Source organism: Spinacia oleracea, chromosome 3 (assembly GCF_020520425.1).
Source record: "Spinacia oleracea cultivar Varoflay chromosome 3, BTI_SOV_V1, whole genome shotgun sequence".
NCBI classification, from domain to species: domain Eukaryota; kingdom Viridiplantae; phylum Streptophyta; class Magnoliopsida; order Caryophyllales; family Amaranthaceae; genus Spinacia; species Spinacia oleracea.
The window spans coordinates 32301011-32321251 of record NC_079489.1 but is presented as its reverse complement, the minus strand read 5'-3'; the positions used below and the strand labels follow the sequence as shown (position 1 = coordinate 32321251).

The window sequence follows — 20241 nt, the reverse complement described above, 5'->3', positions numbered from 1 at the left end:
GATTACGCATCCTTACTAGAGTTACTACCCTTATCCTTCAATTGCAAGGATAAGGCCATAAGTGTAGTAACTCTAGTTATGTGATTACTTTCCCATAAGCCAACTTTCCTGGTAATTTCTCCAAATTGCTCAACCTACATATGTAATGTAACAGTTAAGCTTCCACAAAGTCACATGGATAAATGATTTATGAAGCCAGTATATGTTGAACGTGATAAATGGTGTTACAATGACACATCTTTAATTACAGTGGGATGTACGTAATTATAAGTTATGTAAGATTATCATGCTCGATAACCTGCGCCCCTCTCCACTCCTCTCCTGGGTTGACAGTGACTGGTACCAAGATTGAAGCAGGGCCAGTGCAGATGAAGTAATCCCTGCCATATTTTTCTGATAAAGATCCAGGACTTGACACCAATATGTCATCATAACCCATTCTTATCACCCGAAACACAAGCTCCCTTCCCTGGAACAATACAAACACATAAGAATCAAGTATAAAACAGAATGCATTGATTTGTTATTGTTATTGTTATTACCTGATCAACCGTCTCATATTTTGATGGTGTTGTTCTGTAGAATTTCTTTGATCTCTCTGAAGGAGGAGCTGTATAAACCCTGCTCAACTTATTTTTCAAAATGGTAATAGGCACTTCTTGCGTAGTCCATTCACCAAGCTTGCTAGGAGATTCAGAACTGAATGAGAACATGCCGGGGTCCTCAGCTTTCATGGCCTCAGCCGGAGAAACAATTTCAAAGGGTGAAGATAAAGGAGGGTGGGAACAATAAGAGCAACCTTGCAGTCCTTGTATTCCCGAGCCTGAACGTTTTTTGAATTGGATATGGCTCAGTATTGCACTTGTAAGACCTATCGCCTTGTTCCCATTGTTTTTCACAAGAACTGCTGATGCCATACTTTCAGGATACAATGATACTACATATGTTATTTCAAGACTTCCACTGGTGCAACTCAATTCAACCTGACAGAAGAAGATTATGTGAAAAATGGAACTTCTTTATAAAATCTAGCAGAAATCAAATGTTCTCATAGCTACTGATAGCTTAGGAACCTTTGTTCTGTTTTGGAGTTTATGTCCACACAAATTCTTATTTAAAATAAATATTGTAAAACTTCCTTCATTGTCCCGATATAATGTAAAAGTTATCGAATAAAAACCATTCCTTCAAAATCATCAATTTCTTTTTTCATAATAAAAAAAAAGGTAGAAGTTAATAAATTTATTGTACACCTTATGCGTGCAAGACCTTTTGGTTTATCATCGATAATGGATACACCATTGAGGGATCCTGATATGATTACAGAGATTTGTAAACTAGTGCTTGTTAAATAATGGAATTTCAAAGTAGCATTATATTTGAAGATAGCAATATTTCCAAACAAATATTGATGAATTATCAGACAAATGCTGTTGACAAGAAGATAAACAAATTGAGACACTCGTTTTACAATCATATATACCTGGACAGCATCAAAAGAATCAGAATCAACATCTCTGACAGACCATTCAGCTCCTGCAAGCAGTGACCCTTTAGCGGCAGCAGCAGCAGCAGGTTCAGACCTTCTGAAAGGATCAGGTTTCTTAGTTGTTGTAACAGGTTGAGTCACATCATTAAGCACTAAGCCAATTCCACCTTTGGATAGTGGAAGTGTGTATAAAACCTCTTCAAAACCGTCGTCTTTCCAGTATACTTTAGGCTTATATGAGGTAACATGAGCATTGGATAGTTGCAGCTTTAATGAGCTTCCATTTCTAACACTAAGCTCAACAATGGGACTGCTGATATTTGTACTTGTATCAGTTGATTCCAAAAAGTTTATGCCTTTTCTTGCAAACTGGTCGTTGAGAGACTCAACGAGAGCAGCCGGTGGTGCGGCGGTTGATGAGGCTTTGCAGATTGTAGTGGGTTTGAGGAGGGAGAATGGTAGTAGAGAGGCCATAGAAGGTATCAGTGGCCGTAGATGATGAGGTTAGATAGAAGTTACTCATCCTCTTTTTTTTTTTTGTCAAATGGGAGTTTCTCATATGTGGGAGTGGGACACACCACACACCCTTCTTTTGGCTTCATATTTTGTAAGCCTTGTGATAAACCAAAATGACTGCCTAGTGGCAAATAGCCAAATATAAGTCTCCATTGGACAAGCAGAAAATTAGTTACCAAAAACTGGAATCACAAACACTCTGAATCTAGATTCTATTGCATCATGCAAAAATTATCTCGTCTTAAAACGTACCTTAAGCATTGACATTTCTGCAAATACAAAAATAAGTTCTTGACTCACCTTGAAAAAGTTGCTTCACGTTATGTGTATCTGAAAGCTGATTATGTTACCTTCTTAGGTAATCTAATTCAGATACATTAAGATATTTACCCTTACATTTTAGATAAGTTAGGGTACAACATCGAGAGAAGACTATCCTAACTTGCGTGTACCTTTCCCTTTTAAAAAAAGTTAAAAATGAAATTTTGAAACACTTTTTATATTGGTTACGGATGACTTGTTATATCGTAGAAAGATGATTTACATGTTCACTTTTTAAATTATGTTAGGATGAATTGTTATGTTGTTTATGGATAAGACTTGGGCGCACTTCAGTCATAAATTGTGGGAGAATAATTATATGGCTTAAACTAAAGATAAGTTAGCTAAACAAATTGGACTCTGTATTGGATTGTTTGTTAGCTTGCTCCCACAGTCCACCCCAACATTTGCTTAACACATCTACAACTCGTATTGAGCTTATATAACATGTTATCCATAGTCCTTGACAACTTCCAGTGTCCGACAACTCTTCACTCAGAACAAAATTTCCGATCAATTGCTCCTAATTTACATTCGTGTTTTATAAGCGGGTCGAGTTATCTATCATCACAACTAACTTAATTACAGACACCACAACTCCACTTTATGGATATACATGTCCCTGGAAAATACGCCAAATGACCCTTTAAAGAACCTCCCACAGCAGGGTTATTAGGACAATGCCCCAGCCCTTGCTGTACAAGTAACCATAGAATTCAAGTTGAATCAATACGTTTCTTCCCCATAAACAAGCAATTGATATAAAACTACTCCGTATTGGAACTTCTACAACTAGTCAACTAGTGCGTTTTTTTCTCTTCTACTACTTTTCTTATGGCTATACCCTTCAACAATACCATTTACCACAACAAAAATTTGTGTTTCAAACCACCAAAAGTAAGAGAATAATAGGCATATAAAGCAACCAGGAAACGGTTGTTAGACGAACTAACAAAATTATAAACTAAACACTTCAAAAAAGAAAAGAAAAAATAAAGCTTTTGATGCACAGCACTCAGCACTCAGTCCTCGTCCATTCCAGCGCCTGCAGCAGCAGCAGCATCTCTCCTGGGTCCACCAGCTTGTTTTGACATAATTATCTAGAGAGCAAAAGTTACCGGTATAAGTAAACTAATTACTGATAAATTCAAAATTAATAGGAGAATACAGAAGAGCAAGAAAAGATCATATATCAATGGATTCTGAACAAGGATTGATGTATTATTTACCATTAACGAATAGGATCCCTTTTTTATAGGGCAAGGCATCCTCTGTCCAGGAAGGGGGTAAGGGAAACCACAGGGAAACAATTGTACCTTGGGTGACGGTGGAGGAAGCATGGACATTTACTGTCTTTCCTCTACCTGATCTCCCATGAGACGATTTGAATTATTTTTTCTCACTAATCAGTATCTTGCTTAAAAGGAAGGGCACCCCAACTCTTCAGTCTCCTACCCATAATATCCCAGTCTGTCCAGATTATTAGAGCTTAAAACTTCAGTTATCTCATTCTCACCGTCATCTCAGAAGGCAGAGGCTAAAGGTTATGCACCACAGGTCAATGTTGAAGAAACCTATTACATGACAACACAGCCCCATGAGCAGGGACAGATCCCAGAATTTTGGAGTGCGGTGATGGAAGATATAAAAAAAATATTCCTTTGGTCCAAACTAAGGGTAAAAACAACCCAGAGTAATGCATACGAAACCGGTGAATTCCCCATAAAAAAGAAAACTAATTAGCCTCAAGTGTAGTGTGTTTGTGAGAGAGAGAGCGAGAGTTATGGTGATATATAAAGGTAGAACCCCAAACTACAAGTGGAACATTCGAGAATTGAGTTGACCCCCTCATGCTGTGCTTAACAGAGGAACAGAGGAAGAAGGATCTTTGAATATTTTTCCCTCAACCAATGGATGTTTGGATCACATGTTGGCAGATACTAGACAACCGATCTCTTACTAACATCATTATCCATTTCAAGCTACAAAACCAGCTCATAATTTACCTGATCAACTCGTAGAACAGTGCAGACAGCATCAGCAGCATATTTAAGAGCAAAAAATCTGCATAGAGAGTAGTCAATTAAGTCTCAATTGTCTAACTCGGATACAAGCTCAATGGAAGGTATAACTGACACTTGACTACTTGAGACGGTATATTCATCTAAAGTGAGATACCAAACACAAATATGGCATGAAACCTTGACGCAATGAAATGAGTAATCTAGGAAAAAAGAATATCTTACTTGGTGACATAGAGGTCCCAGATGCTCAAGGTTGAAACATCCTTGCAGGCACCCTCCTCCAGGTCAATGCCGACTTTTGTGTTCCCAGATGAATGTTCACTGTATAATGATGAGATGATTTGCATCGCATCAAGGCCAGCATTCTCTGCTAGAGTTCTGGGGACCATCTCAAAACACTCCGCAAACTTTGCAATAGCATACTGATCTAATCTGTAAACATGAATGGTTCAGCGAGATGGTTAATAATCTATTCAGGACAATTGGGCCGATAAAATTGTACAAATCATGAGACCTAAAGCAAGACATAAAAGATAGAACTTGGAAGCAATATGACGGAAAATGACTAAAGAAATGAGCTTATTGAAGACATTCAAACAATTGATCCAATTATTTCTGAAGTAATTAAAAGTAGAGAACTTTGTGTTAAAATTAATGCTCACTTCATGTAAAAAAATGAATTCTTTGACAGATGAAAAAGCATCTAAATACGAACATATCAGGCAAATAAGAACAAAAGAAGACAAGCAATGGATACTTTCCATCAGCTAAAAAGGCAGCTCAAGAAACCTGTCCACAGACCACTAGATCAATGACGGTGCAACTCCAAAAGCGACAGGAGAACCAATTCCACATACTGTCTTTTAAGATTCGAGCCAATACTTAATACAGGTAACAGAACTGACAATTCAAATTTCATGCACCAATACACAAATCCTTCATTGATAAAGAGAAAGAAATAGATAACCCATAAGGCCATAACCCTTCTAGTATTTCAGGGATATTATTGTTCAAATCAAACACTGTACATTAACATGATAAAGAGCAATTAAGTCTAGAATAAGTGCAGTGATGTGACATGCAAAATTCATGCACGGCACTAAAATCTTCCATGGGAGAAAGAAACAGATACTATCCAATTAGCATGAGTATATGATAGGTGCATTGAAGTCTTACTGAATGACCCAGGAACATCGCAGTGAACATTACACACATTAAAATTATCTTCTGCAAAAATAGACATGACAAGTAATCTGATGCATCACAGGCTCACAGCACAAAGACACCAAAAATGCAAGCAGGAAAGGGAGCAGCAGAGCCAGCAAGAAGCACCACAGAATAACTAAAGTAGCGATGACATGACCAGCTTAGTCGGGACCAGGAAAGAAAACCAATCACGATATTGTCCCTCTGTCTAGTTGTTAAGACTCTGTACTATAACCATAATTACCCTGTTTCTTTGAAAGAAAACTCTTTCAGTCTCCTTGCTAATTCAATCTCAGTAGCTGCTGCACCAGGGACAGTTCGGCTATCCTTGCACATAGCCTGGAAGCAAAGAGCATAACAAGATATCAACATCATATACGAACTCTGATAGTCATTTGGACTGCAAACAATGTGCATACAAGTTACCTTGTAGGTGTTTACTCCATCGTCAACTGCTCTTTCCAGATCATCCAATATACTATCTGTACTTCCTCGTAACACCACTGTCGTTATAGAGTTTCCACCTTCTTCATTACTTACAACAGTAACCTGTCGGGGTGATATATGTAAAATAAAATATAAGAATAGTTCATTGCAGACACCAAAGACGTGGATCTGGAGAAGTCATATGAGAGACAAAAAAGCCAAAACCAAATTATGACACAAACGGATGTATCCCTGCTAATCAACACACATACCCTGGTGCCACCAATTTCCTCAACAGAAACGGAATCGACATGTCCCAAATCATCTGGGTTAGGCTGGCTGAGCTTCAACTGCCACACCGATTAAAAGCATACATAAGTCAGGGAAACTAAACGGACAACTTAAAGACTAACCCCGAGTCCACAATGTTTCGGATTCCTTACCAAGGCAATTGCCCCAGTTGTCCGACAAAATCTTCGCAACTCAAACTTAGAGCTGATCTTGAGGACCATGAGCCTACAACAATGAAAACCAAAATCAGCATGCAAAAAGAATTTGAACATTCCCGGTTTCGCTACTAGACAACACATCTTATCACCAACTTATCTTACCATTTACTCTGTATCTCACACATCAAATAAGAACCATATTACTTAAGATGAAGCATCAACCCCATCACACTATCACAACCAGAATTTTCATGCAAAGAGCATACAAATAACTTCACAATTCACATACATCATAATGCCCTCCCACCAACTACTCAGTAAAAAGAATAATGACTATATAGAAAAATCCACCCAAGGAAAACATTAATTTGAAACAAACTACGGAGCAACAATGTGACTATGTCACGATAGTTATCCATCCTTTACATAGAAGCTTGTTATAACAAAACAGAACTATCAGGTATTAGCAACAGGACTCCAAATTGCTTATCCCATATACCTATAGAACTAATCCAGTTCACAAAAGACCAAAAAAGGGGGACAAGCAAAGCTTCAAATTCATGGAGACGGAAAATGGAACTGTATTATCAAGGCATCTATCAAATCTAGTTTTCATATACGAGACATTGTGTTATGTACTCCATGGTTGTTAGCTTTATATTTGTACATAACAAGAGACAAATGGAATATGTTGCATTTGAACTCCCATATGAATCTTCTTTCACAAGCTTACACATCTTCCGGAACTCACAAGTCAACCCATAAGGTTTTTGTCAAGTTTGTGGCGAAAACAATAGACATAACGAATAATAATCGTTTAGAGGCAGACAACACATACTTGTAACGCTCACAGAAGTGCAATGCCATGTCTCCTACAGCTCCACCACTCACTATAACGTTGGCACCAGACTCCGCAACGGCCTTAATGAGCTCCTCAACTCTTGCTTCTTCAGTTTTTGAATAATTCTCCAGCTGTAAGGTACGGAAAAAGTTTTACTATAGCAACTGCATTCTAATTTGACATTGCCCATTGCAGACAATGATAATAGCTACCATCGGCTAGAGAACAGTGTTTGAATTGGTCTGTGTTACTCAGACTTGGCTATGAATGCCCATTCCACATGTGTGTACAGACTAAGCTAAATCATGAAAAAGGAAGCTACCAGGCTAATACCCATGTCGGAGTACCAACCTAAAATGGGCATTCGGCATAAAATGAAGAGTCCAATCAGCATATGTATTTTCAATATATTTTCATCAAATCAACCAAGTAAGCTATAAATTACAAGGATACCTGGTCAGCACTGTGAATAAGAACAGTTCCTTTTGTTTCAGTAGCTGAAGTATCAACACCTTGTACAAACACAGCAACCTGAAAATGCACAATCAGACAATCAACACATGCAAGGAGCTTCTGATACGGAACGGAAAATTGCACACAGACGTGCAGAACAGTTCGTGAAAGCTCTTTAGACCATTATATTAGTCTTGAAATCACAAAAGATAAGTGGGGTAAATATACTTTCTCATAACTAGTCAATACACAGCAGAAAAGGCTCGAGAAAGTAACAAACAAACAAATTCCAAATTAGAGAAATTAGCGAAAGAAAGTACATTCAACCACAAAGTGCTGGTCAAACAGAGTAAAAAAAAAATTAATAGTAGTGAAAGTAGCAGATCTAGAAGTAAAGCGTTTACAAGACAACCTTAACACTTTGTTTCAATAGCAAGACAGAAGGAAAAGGAGGGGGAGAGGAAAGAAAGGGATGGGGAAGCTCCATTCCCCCCCCCCCCCCTGCAAATCTCTGTACTTTTGGAGGGGAAAATGAATCTTCCCCTCTCTCCCCTTTCTTACCTCACCCCCTTATCCAAACAAGGGAACGTGTTCCCCTCCCTTTCCTCTTATCCAGACGATGTAAAGCTAAAATAAAATCTAACTATCATATCAAATTAAAAGGGATCAAAGTTAAAAGAGATACACACCCAGGGATGATAAGGGAGATTAGAAATACCAACAAAAACTAACAAAACAAGAGGAGGGATCTCCTATTGGGTTTTACCCTCTAGAGTTAGCACAATGAAGGGGCATGTCCTTATTGAGCTTTACATCAGTCAAGTACCCCTCCCCCCATGTCTTTTTTTAACATTCTTCTTAAGTCTAAGCTCTTCTCTGCAGATCTTTAACATAATCAACATCCTTGCTAATCCGATAGTACCTAGGCATATATCTAAGCCGCACCACTTTGACCTTTGAACAACCCCCCCCCCCCTCCACACACTTCCAAGTCACTATCTGAGAATAACCATTTACCATATGGCACCACTAACCACTATGGAACTAACCAAGTCTAAAGACAAGCAGCAATTACTTTATCCGTTCCTTAAACATTGCACAATTTGGTTTTTAATACTATTCACACTAGACCTTTGGTCATCTTTTGTGATTCGTACGTAAGATAAATTGTAGTCATGTGGATCTTGTTAAATTCGTATCGAAATATATTTTCTATAAATCAAATTTTATAATTTTTACTTATACATAACTCGAGATATTAAGAGGTAAAGTCATGTGTTGGATAGAGTAAAGTCAACCATGGTGCAATATTTAAGGAACAGAGGAAGCAAAAAATATTAGCACATAAGAAAACTAGTCCATAAGAGAAAATGTTACTAGCAGGAGACAGATTAATATTATCCAGGATGGCATCTTAATCCTCCTTGAACTTTGATGGGGAAATAACAAAGTAAAACCTGAAAAGAAAAAGTAGCACAATAGCATATGATAATTTTTAAAAACACCAGAAAAGTATAGAGCTAAATACTCCCTCTCGGCAAGTATGATGGCAAAAGAGACCATCTAAACAGTAAACAGAAAGGCCAAATCAAGTCACAATACCACCTCGTGAAAAGATAATCGAGACAATAAGAATCACTTGCCTTGGATTTATCCACTCGCTTTATGGAGCCAACAGCATCACTCTTCAAAACCATGCCTCGAACAACAGTAGAATTGTGCAAACCTCCTCCCACAAGTTTTGCAACACGGACATTATCTACATTGTAGGTTACAGGGTTCTTTGGACACACTTGGATGCACGCCTATGGAACAGAGATAGTTGAAGCACGTTAAAAAAATTATGACAACCAGTACTTTTAAGGAAACTGATATTAAGAAAATTGATGAGCAAAGGCCATTTACATCTGCAATAAGGTTGCACAACATATCTTCCTGACCGAATTGCTTGCTTGCAACAGCAGCTTTCATCCGAGATATAACTTCATCCTTGTTCCTAACGTCCATCTTGTCAGAACCTTCCTCGACCAACTCACCCAAAATCTTAATTGCCTAAAGGAAGTATTATAAACATAGATAACGAGAATAATTCATTAAGCATGTCTCGTTAAACCAGTTAAACAACTAAACATAACAAGCACAGATAGATATGACTAACCTCGTTGATTCCTTTGGTATATCCTATGATAATTTCACTTGGGTGCAACCCCATTCTTATTAGCTCTTCCGCACCACGGAGAAGTTCTCCCGCAAAAGAGATTGTCAAGTTTGCTCCATCACCAATCTCCTCTTGCTGAGCCTTACCAGCTAAAACCAAGATTTTAGCAGCAGGATGCTGAATCTCGAGCTCACTCACAATAGTACCAGCATCGTTTGTAATAAATAGCTTATCCAAATGGTTAATGACCAACTTGTTCCTTCCTACACATCATATAAGAACATCTCACATATCTAATTTTGAGTATTACCGAACGTAAGCCACATCAGGTTCCTCAATGAGGCCAAAGTAACAATTTAGCAACCCTTAAAGCTACTTTATGAGCTTCAAATCGTGTGTCCCTCATCCATGCCAGTGAGATCCTTTCTCAAGGACCAACCATAGAATGGATCCAGGAATACACCGCAGTTGATTTTGGGGGTATAGTCCATTTTGGATCTTAGAATCTAAATTTAAATGATAGCGTCAACATTATATGATGCTCGGTTTTTAAAGTATCAAATACTTTATGCTAAAGTAAAAGATCCTAAACAAATACAAAATGCAAAATAAATAACCTGAATTCAAATCTTTCCCAAAAGCAATTACATTTCAACAATTCAAACCAACCCATTAAAACCCTGAAACCTAAACCTTCCTAGAAACACAACAAAACCCAGAAACATAAAAAGCAATTGAAAAATCATTCAAAAGCACCATAAATTATACGGGTTTCATCCAATTCAACCGAACAAAACAAAGAGAAAAGGTAAATTAAAAAATGAATGCCCCAAACTTTACAAAATAAACAACAACCCAGTTCAAATAGAAGCAGAACAAACCCAGAAAATCTGTGATCTGTAAGAGAGAGAAAGAGAAATACCATTGGGTCCCAGAGAAGTGCGAGTGATATCGGAGAGTTCTTTGCAGGCCTCGATATTTTTAAGGACGGCTTCTTCGAGCCCAGAAAGATGGCGATGGCCTTCCTTAAGCATCGACTGTATACCATATGGCTGCATATTGAACCCCATTTTTGAAAGAGGAGAGAGAAAGTAGAGGTTCAATCAGAAGAGTGTTGCAAGTGAGAGAGTGGTTTATGGAATAGCAGCAGGTTAGAGTGAAGTCGAAAGCCCTAGAAATGTTTCTTGCTTTGCTTTTTCTGTTCAAAGTTCCCCTCTTTTCTTTTTCCTTTTTCTCGTTTGGTTTTCCCTGCTTCAGCTTCTCCTAATAAGAACCCTACTTTGCCACGACCAATTGCTGCTAATCTCCTTTCTTTGGCATAATAATTGTAAATAAATCGAACTAATATACTCGGTACAACTCTAAAATATTACTCGCTCCGTCTCAAATTACTTGTTACACTTCATTTGCACAAAGTTTTAGGTGATAAGTGATTATTTGGTTATCAATTGTTATTTTATTGAAAAAATAATGGGATAGGAGTTGTTGTGGTATTTTTTTTAATTGAATGAGAGGGTGTGGGGACAAAAAAAAGTTAGTGGGAAAAGAGAGACAATATAATAATTGTGGGGTCATTCATAATTTAGAAGTGTAAGTATCTAGGACGGACGAAAAAAGAAAGTGTAACAATTAATTTGGAACGGAGGAAGTACTACGTACCTATACAATCGTTTACAATTATTATTATTTTAGGACTTTTTGTTAGAAAGAACTTTTTACAAGCGTTTTTTTTTTGTGAGAAATGACATTTTATAAGAAAAGTTGTTGTTTGGGATCTTAATTGTAAATATTTTTTGTTGACTAATACCTTTGGCCGGATTATGGGAGTTGGCCCAACTTTCAGGCGTTGATTGTGACACGTGTCAACCGGTAACTGACACGTGGCAATTATAATGGGTTAAAAAAATTAAAAAATAAATCCCATTACTCTCCAAATGACCAACTGACTCCATATTAACCCCAAAAAAAAAACACGACAATTTTTTATCGCTCCTCTACTCTTTAGCTTCTTCAATCACCATTAATGTTGGGAAGTTGAACCATCATCAATTTCTCAATAACTTCAGCAAATTGGGCAAATGTAACCATTTCTCTCACCCCTGTCATTTTCTCAGAGGTCAGCTGAGGATACTGCCTTTGTTGTGGCACGTTGGTTCTCCAAAAATGGAAGGCATGGTTAAAGAAGCGATTGCAAGTTTTATACTGAAACTATAGAAAAATGGAAGATTCTACTTTTCTTCTTGCCCTAATTCGTTTTGTATATATGTTTGTTGCTGCTGCAGTACCACGGTGGCACAACCTTTGGTAGAACTGTTGCCGCCTTTACTTCCACTCGCTACTGAAGCTCCAGTAGATAAATTTGGTGAGCCCTCCACTACGATGATGAGACAATGACATTCTAAACCACACAAACACTACGAATTAGAAAATCCTCAATTCGTGTTCATCATCAATCGAAAAACCCTAATTATTTTGATACCAAATTAGAAAAATTGAGGAGAAATTTGAGAGGAAAAAACATAATACCTGATTCGTGTGGGTATTAATCACAATTCGTGGCAGCAAATTGAAGCGACGAACTACTTTGCTCGGGGTTGAATCTTCCTCTGCTCCTTGCTATGGAGTTGCGCAGAGGAGAGAGAAAATGGAATGCGATTTTTTTTGGGTTTAATTAAACAGTTAGTCTTTTATAGGGAAATGAGAATTTTTTATATTTTTTTAAAAAATATTTACCATTATAATTGCCACGTGTCATTTACCGGTTAACACGTGTCACACTCAACGCCTGAAAGTTGGGTCAACTCCCATAATCCGGCCAAAGGTCATAGTCAACCAAAAAAAATTACAATTAAGGTCCCAATTAAACTACAACTTTTCTTATAAAATGTCCTTTCTCACAGAAAATCGCTTATAAAAGGTCATTTCTAACAAAAGTCCATTATTTTATTAAATTTTCATTATATCTACGTAACATTTTATTGTATATAATTTTCCTCATTTGCGATAATGCCCCTTGATTGACATAACTGTTTGGTCGTTGCTCACTTTGTCACTATACCCACTATTCTTGTAGAGGTGGCAATTGACAATCAAGTTATTTGAATCGGGATCAAGGTTTGGTTCGGATTCAGGTAAATTTTATTTGAATTTTGATAAAATAGAGTGAGAATATTTTTGTGTCAAATACGGGTCGAGTAAGATTGAGTATAATATCTTTTGCAACCATTGTGGAGTAGCTTAATCAGGGGACTATCAATTTCAGCTACATTTTATCTCGAGTCAAGTCATGTCATTTTCAATTGGGTTGTTTTTTTGTACGGATTGAGTCATTTTTGCCATGTGTATTGGTTAGCACTTTCCACGTTTACTTCACTTTCGGGGAATATATATACGCTTTGTTTGTTGGCTCCTCCTACAAATCCTAACGCGCCCCCATGGCAAGAGTTCAATTGTCGTTAGAATCATTTTGGGGGCATGGGATATGGTCATATGGGTTAATTGGGATGTTGGTTCTGTGTTTATATTATTTTTTATAAAAGTAATTGCGCTTTAACTATGAAAAACATTCAAAAAAAAGTTATACAATAAATTTTTATTTGAAGTAACTATACTATAAAAGGAAAAGTAAGTAGGACTCGTAGTAGCATATATAATAACCTTTCTTTGGAGTACGTTAGTACATATGTAGCACCTAAGAAGTGCACTCTCCAACCAAAGTCTAATGATTGAACTTATTCGTTAGTTAATTGTCCCAGGTCCAACACAGGTGAGGTTGAACTCGCATGATGGGCAAATCAACCGAACATGGCTTCATTCAAGCTTTCCATCCATATATTATAAGCCTAATTTCAATTTGAAATGAAAGATATATGATCGATTTCCTAAAACCGGACTCAAATCAGACACCCTTAACTATTTGGGACATATATCAAGATACACACATGATAATCCCGTCATTTTAATTATATTGGAAAGTAGACATTCGTAGATTTCCAACGAGCTATCAGAAGCCCAAAGCCGAGTCCGTGAGAAAAGTTATGCACGTTTTAATCTGATTGCGGCACGTAGAACGCCGACTAGCCTGCGTTTTGCGCAAGGCCCTGTGTTAAATGAAAGAGCTTGCGGTTAGCACAACCCCGATGTTTTGTGTATGCTTTTCAGCTCAAATTGTTGATGTTCGATGGAACACCTTTTGTGAGGGGGGTCTGAAAAGACGAGTTTATGATATTTCCTTACTTCTTCCCTCGCGAATGTGTGGCATGAAATATTAAGTAAAATCGGACTAACTGTGGGCAATTAGCCTCTTTTGACTAGTTTATGGAGTCTGTAGGGGAATACAGTTAAACATAATAACATGTGCGGAACAATCCCCAAAGCCAGGAAACATGTATAAAGCACAGATTAAGCAAACTTACATTCGAAGCGTGTTTTCCACAATAATCCGTCAACGAACACGAACAAAGAACTCCACTTGTCGTTCCTCTACTTGGTTCACCAACACGATCAGATACGTCTTGATTATCGTAGCTTAGACAATTGATCAAGAGATTTGCCTTTTGGGATGAACACATTATGGAGGCACAGAGAGAATTAGGGTTCTCTGTTTTCTCCTAGGGTTGTGTGTAATCTGAATTGTGATTGTACTAAGTTGGAAATTAGGTTGTAAGGTTATTTACATAACCTTACTAACCGACCAAGCCAAGAGGCAAGGCCGGCTAGCAAGCCCGCAAGCCAAAACACACGGACACGCACAGCCAGTGGGCCGTGGGCCGTGCTGCTTCTGTGTCGTGGTCTCGGCCCCGCATGCACGCGCACAGCTCCGCGCCACAAGGGCCTCGCTGCTGCTGCGTTGCTTTGCTTGCTCGCCTATGCGCGCGCCCATGGGCCTCGAGTGCTTCGTGCACTCGGCTCGTGGGCCGCTCCTTGTATTCGCGATTGAATATATTTCCGATATATTTATTTATCGTTTCGTATACGACGAATCACCGTCGTACGATACGATTTATTCGTTTCTCCTAGCTTACGAATATTCGCGATACGATATACGATTCCGATGCAAGGTCGTATCGTATAATACGTTTCCAACTTAAATCCCGAAAAGCTATTAAATGAATTTCCGATTCATTTAATCCGGTGATTGTTAGGTTATGATACATATGACAATTCATAAATCATGCGGAAAAACCATAAAGCCAGGAAAACATATTATTTACACATAATCATTTAGCATAGTTTAGATGCATACTCTTTGTTGCGTGCCTTCCCTAGCTGCGCCCGAACCGAACAAGAACAAGTCTTTAGGACTCCAAGTGTCGTCCCTCCGTAGATAGTCCACAGCACGTCCGGATCCGCCTTAAGATTGACCAACTAGAATCGCCCTTAAGGTGCTACTTATTTTCGGCTAAATGGGCAAGAGTTATGGCTGATTTTTGTGCTTAAAAATCCTAGCTTTGAATACTTGAAAACTTATGTATAAATAATGACCCTAGGCCCTTATTTATAGAGGTATGGAAAAGGAATTGGAATCCTATTAGGATACTAATTTATTTAATTAGAATCCTGCTAGGACTCTATTTAAATAAACTTTATCTAATAGGTTTAGGATTTAATCTTTTATTGAATCCCGATAGCTTTAGGATTCGCACACGAGCATCGCACGAGCACCGTACACCCGCGCAGGCCTTGCGGCCCACGCTGAGCGCACAGCGCTCGGCCCATGCTACTGTCCGCGCGCGCCCATGGCTTCGGCTGGGCCTGGCTTGCGCTAGGCCTGGTCGAGGCTTTGGCGTGTGTTGGTGATGCGTGTGGCTTGCTGGGCGATGGCCTGGCTTCGTGATGGGCCTTCGTCTAGCGAGCCTCGTCCGATGCTAATTCGTACGATACGCTTTCGATTAAATTCCCGATTCCGGAATTTATTTCCGATACGAACAATATTTAATATTTCCGATTCCGGAATTAATTTCCGTTTCGAACAAATATTTAATATTTCCGTTTCCGGAATTATTTTCCGATGCCGATAATATTTCCGATTCTGACAATATTTCCGTTTCCGGCAATATTTCCGATTCCGGCAATATTTCCATTTCCGATAATATTTTCCGACACGTACCATGTTTCCGTTTCCGGCAACATCTACGACTTGGATAATATTTATATTTCCGATACGATCCATATTTCCGTTTCCGGCAATTTCATCGTTTCCGGAGTATTCATTTCTTGCCTGTGACGATCTCAGCTCCCACTGAAACCAAGATCCGTCGATTCCGAATATCCATAGATGGAGTATTTAATGCCATTAAATACTTTACGTACTATTTGTGTGACCCTACGGGTTCAGTCAAGAGTAAGCTGTGGATTAATATCATTAATTCCACTTGAACTGAAGCGGCCTCTAGCTAGGCATTCAGCTCACTTGATCTCACTGAATTATTAACTTGTTAATTAATACTGAACCGCATTTATTAGACTTAACATTGAATGCATACTTGGACCAAGGGCATTATTTCCTTCAGTCTCCCACTTGTCCTTAGGGACAAGTGTGCATTTCCTAATTCCTTTGTCGCTCGATGCTTGCTCTTGAACATAAGGTAAGAGTTGTCATCCTTATTATGTCCAGAGGTGTTCCTCGGTTTCAGAGTTCAACTGATCAAATAAACAGATAATCATAGCCTATGATTCATCCGAGCACGGCCATGCATTTCACAGTTTCTAGCTCTCCGAGTGGCCTTGTACAACTTTTAAGCATCTCATCCCGATTTATGGGAGGACAATCCCAATCTTGCGATCTTGAGATTAGACTTCGTTTGATAGGTGATTACCTTAGCGTTGCCTTTATAGCCTCATTTTACGGTGCGACGGTTGGTCAACGTCAAAGCAACCAGTTCTCAAACAAGTAATCTCAAATCACTCAGGTATTGAGGATTTAGTGTCTAATAATTTTAATGAAATTTACTTATGACAGATTTTCATCTCTTACAGTAAAGTTTCATAGGTCTTGTCCGATACTAGTCTTCCCAAAGTAAGTATCTATGCAAACGATTATGACATTGCCATGTCCACATAGTTCAAGAAACAGAACTACTAGTCATCTTGCATTCTAATCGTCTAACGTTTTCTATGCGTCCAATTTTATAGAAAACTCCGACTAGGGACCATTTTCAACCTTTGACATTCAAGTTCACTTGATAGACATTTCTTAGTCACAGGACTGGTCCTGACAGTCTATCTTGAATATATTGTCAAATTGAAGGGACTCATCATTTAATAAACCACAAATTAAATGGAAAAATGAATTCTTTTCATTTATTGTGAATGATTAACCAATAATGTTTTACAAAGATTTAAACTCTAAAACTTTAAAACATTAAACAGGGATATCAAAGCCATTCTCCAATATGCTTGATTTCCATAGCTGCAGTGTGCGAGTTGTGCTTCGCCTGCGGCAGAGGTTTAGTCAATGGATCTGATATGTTGTCATCAGTTCCAATCTTGTTTATCTCGACTTCTTTTCTTTCAACGAACTCTCGTAGAAGGTGAAATCTACGAAATACATGCTTGACTCTCTGGTGGTGTCTAGGCTCCTTTGCCTGTGTAATAGCTCCGTTATTATCACAATACAGGGCTATTGGTCCTTTAATGGAGGGGACTACACCAAGTTCACCTATGAACTTCCTTAGCCATATAGCTTCCTTTGCTGCTTCATGTGCAGCAATGTACTCCGCTTCAGTTGTAGAATCCGCAATGGTGCTTTGCTTAGCACTTTTCCAGCTTACTGCACCCCCGTTGAGGCAGAAGACAAACCCAGACTGTGATCTGAAATCATCTTTGTCGGTTTGGAAACTTGCGTCCGTATAGCCTTTAACAATTAATTCATCATCTCCACCATAGACCAGGAAGTCATCTTTGTGCCTTTTCAGGTATTTCAGAATATTCTTGGCAGCAGTCCAATGTGCCTCTCCTGGGTCTGACTGGTATCTGCTCGTAGCACTGAGTGCGTACGCAACATCCGGGCGTGTACATATCATAGCATACATTATTGAACCAATCAATGATGCATATGGAATCCCATTCATTCGTCTACGCTCATCAAGTGTTTTGGGCACTAAGTCTTGCTTAGAGTTATTCCATGAGACATGGGTAGGTAGCCTCGCTTGGAGTCTGCCATCTTGAACCTATCAAGCACCTTATTGATATAAGTGCTTTGACCAAGTCCAATCATCTTTTTAGATCTATCTCTGTAAATCTTGATGCCCAATATGTACTGTGCTTCTCCTAGATCTTTCATCGAAAAACATTTCCCAAGCCAAATCTTGACAGAGTTCAACATAGGAATGTCATTTCCGATAAGTAATATGTCATCGACATATAATACTAGGAAAGCAATTTTGCTCCCACTGACCTTCTTGTATACACAAGATTCGTCTGCGTTCTTGATGAAACCAAAGTCACTGACTGCTTCATCAAAACGTATATTCTAGCTCCTGGATGCCTGCTTCAATCCGTAGATTGACTTCTTTAGCTTGCATACCTTTTTAGCATTCTTTGGATCCTCAAAACCTTCAAGCTGTGTCATAAACACAGTTTCTGTTAAAACGCCGTTTAAGAAAGCAGTTTTGACATCCATCTGCCATATTTCATAATCGTAATATGCAGCGATTGCTAACATTACCCGAATAGACTTTAGCATTGCAACTGGTGAAAAGGTTTCATCGTAATCCACACCGTGGACTTGCCTGTAACCTTTTGCAACCAATCTAGCTTTGAAAACTTCAAGTTTCCCATCCTTGTCCTTTTTCAGTTTGAAAACCCATTTGCTTCCAATGGCTTGGTAGCCATCTGGCAAATCGACCAAATCCCATACTTGGTTTTCAGACATGGAGTCTAATTCAGATTGCATGGCTTCTTGCCATTGCTTGGAGCTAGGGCTCGTCATAGCTTGTTTGTAAGTCGCAGGTTCATCACTTTCAAGTAATAGAACATCATAACTCTCGTTCGTCAAAATACCTAAGTACCTTTCCGGTTGAGATCTATATCTTTGCGATCTACGCGGGGTAACATTTCTAGATTGACCATGATTCTCACCAGATTCTTCTAAAGATCTCTGAGTTTCATCCTGAATGTCATCTTGAGCATTCTCTAGAGTTTGTTGTTCGACTCGAACTTCTTCGAGGTCTACTTTTCTCCCACTTGTCATTTTGGAAATGTGATCTTTCTCCAAAAAGTCACCATCTCGAGCAACAAACACCTTGTTCTCAGATGTATTGTAGAAGTAATACCCCTTTGTTTCCTTTGGATAGCCCACAAGGATACATTTGTCAGATTTTGGATGAAGTTTGTCTGAAATTAATCGTTTGACGTATACTTCACATCCCCAAATCTTAAGAAAAGACACATTTGGAGGCTTTCCAAACCATAATTCGTATGGAGTCTTTTCGACAGCTTTAGACGGAGCTCTATTTATAGTGAGTGCAGCTGTATTTAGTGCATGTCCCCAAAATTCTAATGGAAGTTTGGCCTGACCCATCATTGACCTGACCATGTCTAGCAAGGTTCTGTTCCTCCGTTCCGACACACCGTTCCATTGTGGTGTTCCAGGAGGAGTCAATTCTGATAGAATTCCACATTCTTTCAGATGGTCATCAAATTCATAGCTCAGATATTCACCGCCTCTATCAGAACGCAGTGCCTTAATCTTCTTGCCTAATTGATTCTCTACTTCACTCTGAAATTCCTTGAATTTGTCAAAGGATTCAGACTTATGCTTCATTAGGTAGACATAACCATATCTACTGAAGTCATCAGTGAAAGTGATAAAGTAGCTGAAACCACCTCTAACATTTGTACTCAATGGTCCACATACATCTGTATGGATTAAACCCAATAGTTCATTTGCTCTTTCTCCAACTTTAGAGAAAGGTTGCTTTGTCATTTTGCCAAGTAATTAAACATGATTCGCATTTACCATAATCCTCTAAGTCAAATGGTTCTAGAATTCCTTCCTTTTGAAGTCTTTCTAAGCGTTTCAAGTTTATATGGCCTAATCGACAATGCCACAGATAGGTGAGATCTGAATCATCCTTTTTGGCCTTTTTGGTATTTATGTTATATACTTGTTTGTCGTGATCTAATAAATAAAGTCCATTGACTAATCTAGCAGATCCATAAAACATCTCTTTAAAATAAAACGAACAACTATTGTCTTTTATTAAAAAAAAGGAAAATCCCTTAGCATCTAAGCAAGAAACTGAAATGATGTTTTTAGTAAGACTTGGAACATGGAAACACTCTTCCAGTTCCAAAATTAGCCCGGAGGGCAACGACAAATAATAAGTTCCTACAGCTAATGCAGCAATCCGTGC

General features: G+C 38.5%; 2 protein-coding genes across 2 annotated transcripts; both read right to left on the bottom strand.

Annotated features, from left to right (window-relative positions):
• Nucleotides 1-160: 160 nt before the first annotated feature.
• On the bottom strand, nt 161-2028 carry LOC110802223 (photosynthetic NDH subunit of subcomplex B 2, chloroplastic). The gene is made up of 3 exons (XM_022007663.2): nt 1484-2028; nt 543-983; nt 161-469 (listed from the first exon to the last, which is right to left on the bottom strand). Exons 1-3 carry the CDS (start codon nt 1961-1963, stop codon nt 272-274), a joined length of 1119 nt encoding a protein of 372 aa, XP_021863355.1. The 5' UTR covers nt 1964-2028; the 3' UTR covers nt 161-271.
• A 1032-nt stretch (nt 2029-3060) lies between these two features.
• On the bottom strand, nt 3061-11198 carry LOC110802217 (T-complex protein 1 subunit theta). Its single transcript, XM_022007654.2, has 13 exons — nt 10806-11198; nt 9884-10146; nt 9631-9777; nt 9369-9530; nt 7726-7803; nt 7270-7403; nt 6426-6498; nt 6255-6332; nt 5983-6105; nt 5801-5895; nt 4573-4782; nt 4333-4390; nt 3061-3426 (listed from the first exon to the last, which is right to left on the bottom strand). Exons 1-13 carry the CDS (start codon nt 10951-10953, stop codon nt 3349-3351), a joined length of 1647 nt encoding a protein of 548 aa, XP_021863346.1. The 5' UTR covers nt 10954-11198; the 3' UTR covers nt 3061-3348.
• Between the last annotated feature and the right edge of the window lie 9043 nt (nt 11199-20241).